The 10045-nt window shown below is 40.0% G+C and overlaps 1 gene segment (V, D, J or C); it reads left to right on the plus strand.

Annotated features, from left to right (window-relative positions):
• Window positions 1-3350: 3350 nt before the first annotated feature.
• LOC122444181 lies at window positions 3351-4505 on the plus strand. The segment is given in 3 exon segments: window positions 3351-3424; window positions 3517-3605; window positions 4015-4505. Coding segments are annotated over 2 exon segments (543 nt in total).
• The last annotated feature ends 5540 nt before the right edge of the window (window positions 4506-10045 follow it).

Consider the following 10045-nt stretch of genomic DNA (forward strand, 5'->3'; position numbering starts at 1 on the left):
CTAGAGTTTTGATATTCATGACTAAAAATTCTAAAATATGAGCCTTGCTGTCATTTCACAATTATTCCAATGATTTATACCTTCTATTACACATCCATTTCTTTCAGAGACCAAAAAAAAAAAAAAAAGGTAAAAAGGAGATGAGAAGATGAAACAGAAGAGAAGTAGTGCACAGAAAAGAGAGAAGAGAAAAGAGAGATTGGGGAGAAAGAACTAGGAGACAGTTACTTGAATTGTGGCCCCTACTTCATAGTCACAGAGCAGAATCAGTCAGATGCACTTGCAAGGTGTGTGGGGAAAGTGCTGGATAGGAGCAGAAGGGCGGTGGAATTGAGGTCAGGTGGTCATCATGTACATGTCCTCTTTTTCTTCCATCAATCAAAATCTTGTTGGAGACACTGTATTTTTTTCATGATAATTATATCTGAGGTTTACATAATTATCCTAATTTTATTTAATTGCACTTATTCCCTCAAGAGGATTCAATAAATAAGCAATGCATTCAGTGAGATATTCCTTCTTTGTGAGAGCTTCCTTGTAAATGAATTCTCAATCACTGAAAACTTTGTGTCCTGATTTTTGGCTAGGGGAATTGGGTCACTGACCCTGATCATTTTTTAGACTTTATTTTCCCTAGATGAAGCCCTTATTTTGCTCTGACATATCCTCTCCCTTTCTTTACTCCTTTCTGACCTGTCTGATTGCTGGGGCACTTTAAGTGGAAGCAATGTCATGACAGTGAAATGTCTAGATACTTCTGTACCTGTGATCAGCAATGTCTTAGGCAGAAGGGCACTGGTCTTAGCAGCAATGCCAGTATCTTGCTGAAAAACTAGAAAGACATGTCTTTGCTCTCTGATCTCGTTGTACTCCTCTCCATTTAGGACAGATGGGACTCAATCTGCTACTTCCTTCTCAGCTATTTGGGAGCTAGAGAAAAGACTTTCTCAAAAGAACTAGCTTCCTTAGAGGTCCACTGATCATGCAAAGCTTTCTTTACGACCTATAGTTTTCTGCTCTTCATCCTGAAGTTCCTTGCTACTGACCCCAGATTTATTACGAGCTCCAGTGGAAAAACTCACTTGAGCTCTGTTGGCACAGCATTGGCTGGCTTCAACAGAAAGCTCCTTGGCTAAACACAGGGGATCAGGAACATTTTTAATCTACACTCTTTCTAGAATTGCCTTCTTTTTAGTTCAAATGCTTGTTACTTTGTTAATGAACTATTTTAAAAAAAGACTGTAGATCTAAAATTCTAACGGCCCATTTCTGGTGTGAGGAAGGTCAGAATCAATGATGATGAATGGAAAATAACTCGGTATGGTAATGCTTAAGCATTTCATTAACAAACCTATACAGAAGCTTAAATTTCTGTGAAGTCTGATCTGCTAATATTTTCCTATACTCTTTCTGGCTTTCATGCTTAGAAAATTCATGACCATCCTAAATTTATCAAAAAATAGCTATTACTTAAAATATTAATTATCTATATTTAGAATTTATTTAATAACAGATGCTAAGGTAGGTGTCCAAATTTATTTGTTAACCTCTAGAGGACTGCAGAGGACCTTTAGTATTGGGCATGGAAGTGCCAAGAGGCTCCCCTAGGAAATCTCCTGGGTTCCAGACATAGTCCTCTTTTTATTTGATATGTAGCAACAACCCCATTTCTCCTTGGTAATTGGTATCAACCACCCTAGTCAGTAGAGTAACCTCATTTTCTATTCATTGGTTGTGAGACGTATGTAGCCCAGATAGCCACATGGAAGTCTTATCTTCCAGTTCAGTGAAACCATTGCTGTGTTCCCTGGGGAAAGCATTATTTCTTTTAGAGAATAAGACTAATACAACTCAAAGTTACAAACATTACATGCAAAAATCTTGCTAGTGAGTTACTGAAAATAACAGTGAAGGATCCACTCCCAGTGCCACCTCCTTGATTTCTGGAATCACGCATTCTGGCGATGGGGGAGACAACACCATTACTTATCTCTGCTGTAAAGCACACACTGCAGCCGATGAGACAGAATGCCGTCTTCTCGGAGTTGTTTTTCAACCGGTGCTCTTACAGAATAAATGTGTGTGAGAGTGCTCAGTCATTCAGTCTCCTCTGTGACCCCATGGACTATGGTCCACCAGGCTCCTCTGTCCCTGGGATTTTTCAGGCAAGAATACTAGAGTGGGTTGCCATTTCCTACCCCAGGGGATCTTACTGACCCAGGGTTCAAACCTGTGTTTCTTACATCTCCTGTATTGGCAGGTGGATCCTTTATCACTGTGCCACCTGGGAAGCCCATAGAATCAATAAGCCATTCTAAATTTAATCAGGCCAGCCATTCCTGGATGATAGGGTATGTGGTAAGAAAAACAATCCTGTGGGCGTGTGCCCATGGCTGTAATCTTTTGCTGTGCAAATCGTTTGTTCCTCAGAAGAAATGCTGTGGGGAATATCTTGCTGAAATTAGGCATCCTGTGAGTTTGTGAGTACAGAGTACAGCTGGCAGAGTACAACAGCAGGTATAAGTGTCTATTCCAGTGAGAACAAATCTCAGCCGTCTCCATCATAGGAGATACCTAATGTAATCCAGTCGTCACCAGGCATCTGGGAAGTCTCTCTGGGAATGACACCACATCAGGGACTCAGTATGAGTCTTGTGTCATTGACAGATTAGGCCCTGAGCAATAGCATTAGCGAGGTCAAACTTGGTAAGTGCAAATCAGTGCTTTCGAGCTCAGGCATAACTTTCAGACTGCTAGCAAGGCCGGATCATGAAGTCATGAGACCAAAGTGATGAAGCAGGTTGCACTGAGATGTTCCTTCCTCTGCAATCTCTGCAACTTTTGAGAGTAGTTTGAGAAGGATCAGTGTTAACTCTTCCTTAAATGTTTGGTAGACTGACTCTATAGCTTTGGAGTCTAGTTCTCTGACCGTATTGGAGATTCTGAGGCAAACCCAATATTAATTAACTTATTCCTTTTCTATTTAATTCAGCCAGAGTCAGTTTCTGTTACTCATAAATAAGAACCTTGACTGATACACAATCTCATTCCAGCATGAGGCAAGTTAGGAAAAAAGAAGAAGGACATGGTATCAGAAGTGACTGTAAGAAGTCTAACAGTGCTCCTCAGAGGTGTTCTGTAAATACTGGGCATCAATGTTCTTTCTTAATTGAGTTTTTAGTGCATGAAATTGTAGCTGTTCTCACTCTAGGCTGGGACTGGAGTTTGACAAAGGCAGATAACAGAACAGCTTTGCGATTTCCTCTGACCCAGCCCTAACACACTTCATCTTCCTCGAGTGGTTCTCTTTGCAGGATGATGTTGCCCCCACAAGATGGCATTGCCTCTCTCCTCAGACTCACTTTGTTTGAAATCAGCATGTTTGTATTGAAAGCAGAAGATTAAGCTTCCTTTGATTGGCTGGGTAAGAAACCTGAGACTCTCCCTGGGCCTCAGAGGGACTAGATGAGTACACCCAAAAAAAGAGCTAGACTGAGGAACCTGGCTTTATTTCAGGACAAGAGCTGCGTCTTCTTCCCCATAAAGAAGAAGAATGGAGAAGCTTCTGGCTCTGTCTTTGGTGATTCTGTGGCTTCAGCTGGCCAGTGAGTTGGGGCTCTTGGTGATGGGAAGAGGGTGACCAAAGTTCAGAGCCCACAAGACTGAGGGGCAAAATCTCTTTAATTGGGAAAAGTGAAAAGTGAAAGTGTTAGTTGCTCAGTCCTGTCTAACTCTTTGCGACCCAATGGACTATAGCCTGCGAGGCTCCTCTGTCCGTGGAATTTTCCAGGCAAGAATACTGGTGTGGGTTGCCATTCCCTGCTCCAGGAGATCTTCCTGACCCAGGGATCAAACCCACATCTCCTGCATTGGAGGCAGATTCTTTACCACTGTGCCACCAGGAAAGCCTGTTAATTGGGACATGTACCCTCATTTTATGGAAGGAAATGCAAACTCTAATGAGTGAAAATGCAGTGACTGACTCCTGGCCTCTGTCCTTGTGTTTCTGCCTAGAGGTGAATAGCCAGCAAAGAGAACAGAATCTTCAGACCCTGAGCATCCAGGAGGGTGAAAATGTCACCATGAACTGCAGTTATAAAAGTATTACTATAACTGCCTTACAGTGGTACAGACAGGATTCAAGGCGAGGCTTTGTTCATCTGATTTTAATGTGTTCAAATGAGAGACAGAAATACAGTGGACGACTACACTTCACACTTGACAACTCCATCAAAAGCAGTTGCTTGTCCATCACGGCTTCCCAGGCTGAGGACGCTGCTACTTACCTCTGTGCTGCAGACCCACAGTGCTCCGCAGGCACCCACAGCCCCAGCACAAACCTGCCAGAGCTGTCTCTCAGAAGCCGCAACAGTGTGCAGAGTTGGTGGTTTTGTCTTCCCACAAAGGAGAGTCTGCAAACGGCTAGCAACACGAAAGGGAGTTCCTCTCAAATTCCTGATGTTTTCGGTAGCATGTCAAACTATAGCAAAGGGCGTGAGGTTTAGAACGGGAAACTGAAATGCCAGATTCAGCTCTGCCCATCCTGGCTGTGTCTTTAGCCATATCATCGATGTAGCAGCCTTCAGTTTCCTCAGTTTAAACAAAGGATTTAGACTGGATGAGCCTAAAGACCCTTTAAGTTCTAATTTTACCAGGTCACCTCTGGAGGATGAAGAAAGACTTCTCAGTATAGAAGGGCTCATCTGTTATATGTGCAGCAGGGAGGGCTTTAAGATGCCTGAGATGACTTTACTATTTCTCTAATTCCTCTATAGGAAACAGTAGATTCATCAGGCATTAGAAATAAAAAGGATTTAGGACTGTTTCAATGAAACTTTTCACTTTAAAACTGAGGAGTAAAAATGTTATGTAATAATAGACAGAAAGATCTCAGTCTTTGGAGTAAAAGAGACAAAGATGTGCATCTGATTCTGCCATTTATGATTTGTATGATTTCTAAGCTTCAATTTCTCCATTAAAGAGATGGGAATTTATCCAAAAGTCAGAATTTTTCCTCTTACAAGTGACAGATGTATGTTTTCTGCTATCAGCCCCTAAAGTATTGTTTTTTGAAAGTGGATACTTCTGTTTATTATCACATATATAACAGTTTTCCATCCATTGTATTCTTGTTCCTGGTAAGAGTAGTTTTCTTGATACAGTTTTGATGCTACTGAAAATGTGTTTGTGGACAAAGGGCATTTGTATTTATGTGACACTTGGTGGAAAAGGTAAGATGGCAGGGGAAAGGTTGGTAGGACTGTGGTTCCCACATTGCAGACCTTAAACCACCACCATCACCTATATCAGAATCACCTAGAACACCTTTGAAGAACTGGGTTATTAGGAGCTTACTCAATCAGACTGATGCAGTGATGTATTTTTAATGAACATCATTTATATCAGATATTGGTTCAGCTTCACATCACAAAAAACTCAGGTAACATTTTTAACAAGCTGAAATTTACTTCCCTCTCATATAAAGAAGCTAGCTCTATCACATGTACCATGTGCAGTCCAGGGCTCGTATACTAGCTTCATAATTTTGTGAGGAATCAAGGGTCTTCTTTCTGGCTGTCTCTTGTCCTTAAATTGTCACTTTTGTTTATATACTTTGCCGAAACAGCAAGAAGTCTATCCATTTTTTCCACCTTCCAGGAAGAACGTCAAGAGGCAACTGAGCACATGCTGGCCATGTCAACCATTTTCAGAAGCTTCACCCTGCAGCTCCTACTTACATTTCATTCACGAGTGTTAGTCCGTGTCTCCACATTTCTTACATCTGCAAAGGAGCCCGGGATATCAGGATTTTTTCAGTCTCTGCATGTTGTTGCTCACAACAAAATTGTTGTTCTCAGTTCAATTCAGTTCAGTCGCTCAGTTGTGTCTGACTCTTTGCGATCCCATGGACTGCAGCACTCCAGGCTTCCTTGTCCGTCACCAATTCCCAAAATTTGCTCAAAATGATGTCCATTGAGTCTGTGATGCCATCTAACCATCTCATCCTCTGTCATCGCCCTCTCCTTCTGCCTTCAATCTTTCCCAGCAGCTGGGTATCTTCCAGTGAATGAGTTCTTCACATCAGGTGGCCAAAGTATTGGAGTTTCAATTTCAGCATCAACCTTCTAATGAATATTCAGGACTGATTTCCTTCAGGATTGACTGGTTTGATCTCCTTGCTGTCCAAGAGACTCTCAAGAGTCTTTTCCAACACCACAGTTCAAAAGCATCAATTCTTCGGTGCTCAGCTTTCTTCATGGGTCAACTCTCACATCATACATGACCACTGGAAAAATCATAGGTTTGACTATATGGACCTTTGTTGGCAAAGTAATGTGTCTGCTTTTTAATATGCTGTCTAGGTTGGGATATCAAGATCTTTTCAATTTCAGCATGTTGTCACTCATGACAAAATTTTGCTTCTACCATAATTGAAAAAGACACGTATACCCCAGTTTATTGAAGCACTATTTACAATGGCTAGGACAAGGAAGCAACCTAGACACCCATTGACAGATGAATGGATAAGGAAGTTGTGGTACATATGTACAGTGGAGTATCACTCAGCTATAAAAAGGAACACATTTGAGTCAGTTTTAATTAGGTGGATGAACTTAAAGCCTATTGCACAGGGTGAAGTAAGCCAGAAAGAGAAAGACAAATATTATGTATTAATGCATATATATGGAATCTAGGAAGATGGTGATGATGACCTATTTGCAGGGCAGCAAAGGAGACACAGACATGAAGAACAGATTTAATTAAGGCAGAAATAAATGCAAAAGAAACAAAAAAGACCATAGCAAAAATCAACAAAACTAAAAGCTGGTTTTATGAAAAAATAAACAAAATTGACTAACTGTTATCAAGATTCATTAAGAAACAAAGGGAGAAGAACCAAATCAACAAAATTAGAAATGAAAATGGAGAGATCATAACACACAACACTGAAATACAAAGGATCATAAGAGATTACTACCAGCAGCTCTATGCCAATAAAATGGACAACTTGGAAGAAATGGACAAATTCCTAGAAAAGTATAACTAGAAACAAAGGGAGAAGAACCAAATCAACAAAATTAGAAATGAAAATGGAGAGATCACAACAGCAACACTGAAATACAAAGGATCATAAGAGATTACTACCAGCAGCTCTATGCCAATAAAATGGACAACTTGGAGGAAATGGACAAATTCATAGAAAAATATAACTTTCCAAAACTGAACCAGGAAGAAATAGAAGATCTTAACAGACCCATCACAAGCATGGAAATCGAAACTGTAATCAGAAATCTTCCAGCAAATAAAAGCCCGGGACCAGATGGCTTCACAGCTAAATTCTACCAAAAATTTAGAGAAGAGGTAACACCTGTCTTACTCATACTCTTCCAGAAAGTTGCAGAAGGTAAACTTCCAAACTCATTCTATGAGGCCACCATCACCCTAATTCCAAAACCAGACAAAAATGCCACAAAAAAAGAAAACTGCAGGCCAGTATCACTGATAAACATAGATGCAAAAATCCTTAACAAAATTCTAGCAAACAGAATCCAACAACATATTAAAAAGATCATACATCATGACCAAGTGGGCTTTATCCCAGGAATGCAATATCAATCATTATGCAATATCTGCAAATCAATGAATGTAATACACCACATTAACAAATTGAAAGATAAAAACCATACTATTATCTCAATAGATGCAAAAAAATCCTTTGACAAAATTCAACATCTATTTATGATAAAAACTCTCCAGAAAGCAGGGATAGAAGGAACATACCTCAACAAAATAAAAGCTATATATGACAAACCCACAGCAAACATTATCCTCAATGGTGAAAAACTGAAAGCATTTCCCCTAAAATCAGCAACAAGATAAGGGTGCCCACTCTCACCACTACTATTCAACATGATTTTGGAAGTTTTGGCCACAGCAATCAGAGCAGAAAAAGAAATAAAAGGAATCCAGATAGGAAAAGAAGAAGTGAAACTCTCACTGTTTGCAGATGACATGATCCTCTACATAGAAAACCAATGCCTCAAGACTTCTCTCTCCATTGGATTTCCAGGTGAGAATACTGGAGTGGGTTGCCATTTCCTCCTCCAGGGGATCTTCCTGACCCAGGGATTGAATCCACATCTCCTACATCGGCAGGTGGATTCTTTACCACTGAGCCACCCGGGAAGTATCTTTGGTATTAGCATCATTCAATTTCCCTCTTCTTTTCTATCCATTAATGTGTTCTTTATTTTAAACCTCCTTAAAAAGCTATGATAATATTTAGTGAAAAAAAGTAATCTTTAGAGGTTTATGGATAAATTCTTGGGGGGATTGGCAAAGGATAGCCAGAGGGCAAAGTAGCTTGATATTTATGTTTATAAATAAAGTCTTGTTGGAAGACAGCCATGCTCATTTATTTATGCATTGACCATGGATGCTTTGTGCTATACCAGCATGGTTGTAGCAGAGCCTGTATGACTTCAAAACCTAAACTATTTACTATTTGACCCTTTATGAACAAAAATGTCTGCCAACCTACAGGGTGTAGGAATTACATTAGAACTTTTCGATCTGGATTTTTTTGTTTGATGACAACAAATTAAATAATAAAGGCATATTTCTAATCATCTGTTGGGCCAATTTAGAATACTCCCCATCTTTCTGAAGATTTTGTGTTATGTCATTTTTTAATCTAATTAAAGACAAATGGAATAATGACACTTTACAAATAAAAGCATCATAGGTCTTTAAATAGATAAAAGTTTTAAGAATATTTTTAAACATTTAAAAAGTTTGAACGTATCAACATGCAATTCAGTAGAAAAAAGAGTAGCAGTAAATGCATACTATTTTTTCAGTGCTGATTTTTTGATGCTTTGTTCAATAATAGAGTTATATAATGCTGACTTAAATGGATATTTTTGAATAGAAGTAAAAATACTGGAAATCAGTAATCACAGGAATTCAGACAACAGTTTGGAGAAGGCAATGGCAACCCTCTCCAGTACTCTTGCCTGGACAATCCCATGGAAGGAGGAGCCTGGTAGGCTGCAGTCCATAGGTTCGCTAAGTGTCAGAAACGACTGAGCGTCTTCACTTTCACTTTGCACTTTCATACATTAGAGAAGAAAATGGCAACCCACTCCAGTGTTCTTGCCTGGAGAATCCCAGGGACAGGGGAGCCTGGTGGGCTGCTGTCTATGGGGTCACACAGAGTCAGACACGACTGAAGCAACTTAGCAGCAGCAGCAGCAAATAGTGCATTAAGCTCCAAATCATCTCAATCAGATGAATTGTTGAATGACACAGTCTATAGCTTTCTTCTAATGAGATTTCACCACCTCTTTAGTTTCAGCAAAATATCACTCCTCACATTGATGTTTTAATATGAATTTTATTAACTTTGTATTTTGTATGCATGGGCTTCCCTGATAGCTCAGTTGGTAAAGAATCCACCTGCAGTGCAGGAGACCCCGGTTCAATTTCTACATTGAGAAGATCTGTTGGAGAAGGGATAGGTTACCATTCCATATTCTAGAGCTTTGCTTGTGGCTCAAATGGTAAAGAATCCATCTGCAATGCGGGATCTGGGTTTGATCCCTGGATTGGGAAGATCCCTGGAGGAGGGAAAGGCTACCCACTCCAGTATTCTGGCCTGGAGAGCCCCATGTAGTTCATGGGGTCTCAAAGAGTCAGACTCGACTAAGCAACTTTCACTTTGGTGATTAAGAACTGTGAACCGAAGACATTTATACTTAACCTGAGTTTTGTATGTATAAAACTGCTATAGCATTTTTTAAATAGTCAGTTTGAGAGTGGTCTCTTACATGAAGAACTGTGCCTTAGTTTGAGAAATGCCTAATGGCCCTGTGTTCAGACCCTAGACAAGCCACTGGAAGAAGCTTATCATACCGCGGGCCTGAGAACTATTTCTCGTAGAGACTATACTTCATAAACAGATCATTGTACACCTGGACATGTCCACTCATTCACTTATTCATTCATTTTTCAAATATTTTTAAACCATTTGCCCTGAACTAGT

The sequence above is a fragment of the Cervus canadensis genome, chromosome 6, assembly GCF_019320065.1.
Source record: "Cervus canadensis isolate Bull #8, Minnesota chromosome 6, ASM1932006v1, whole genome shotgun sequence".
Classification (NCBI taxonomy): domain Eukaryota; kingdom Metazoa; phylum Chordata; class Mammalia; order Artiodactyla; family Cervidae; genus Cervus; species Cervus canadensis.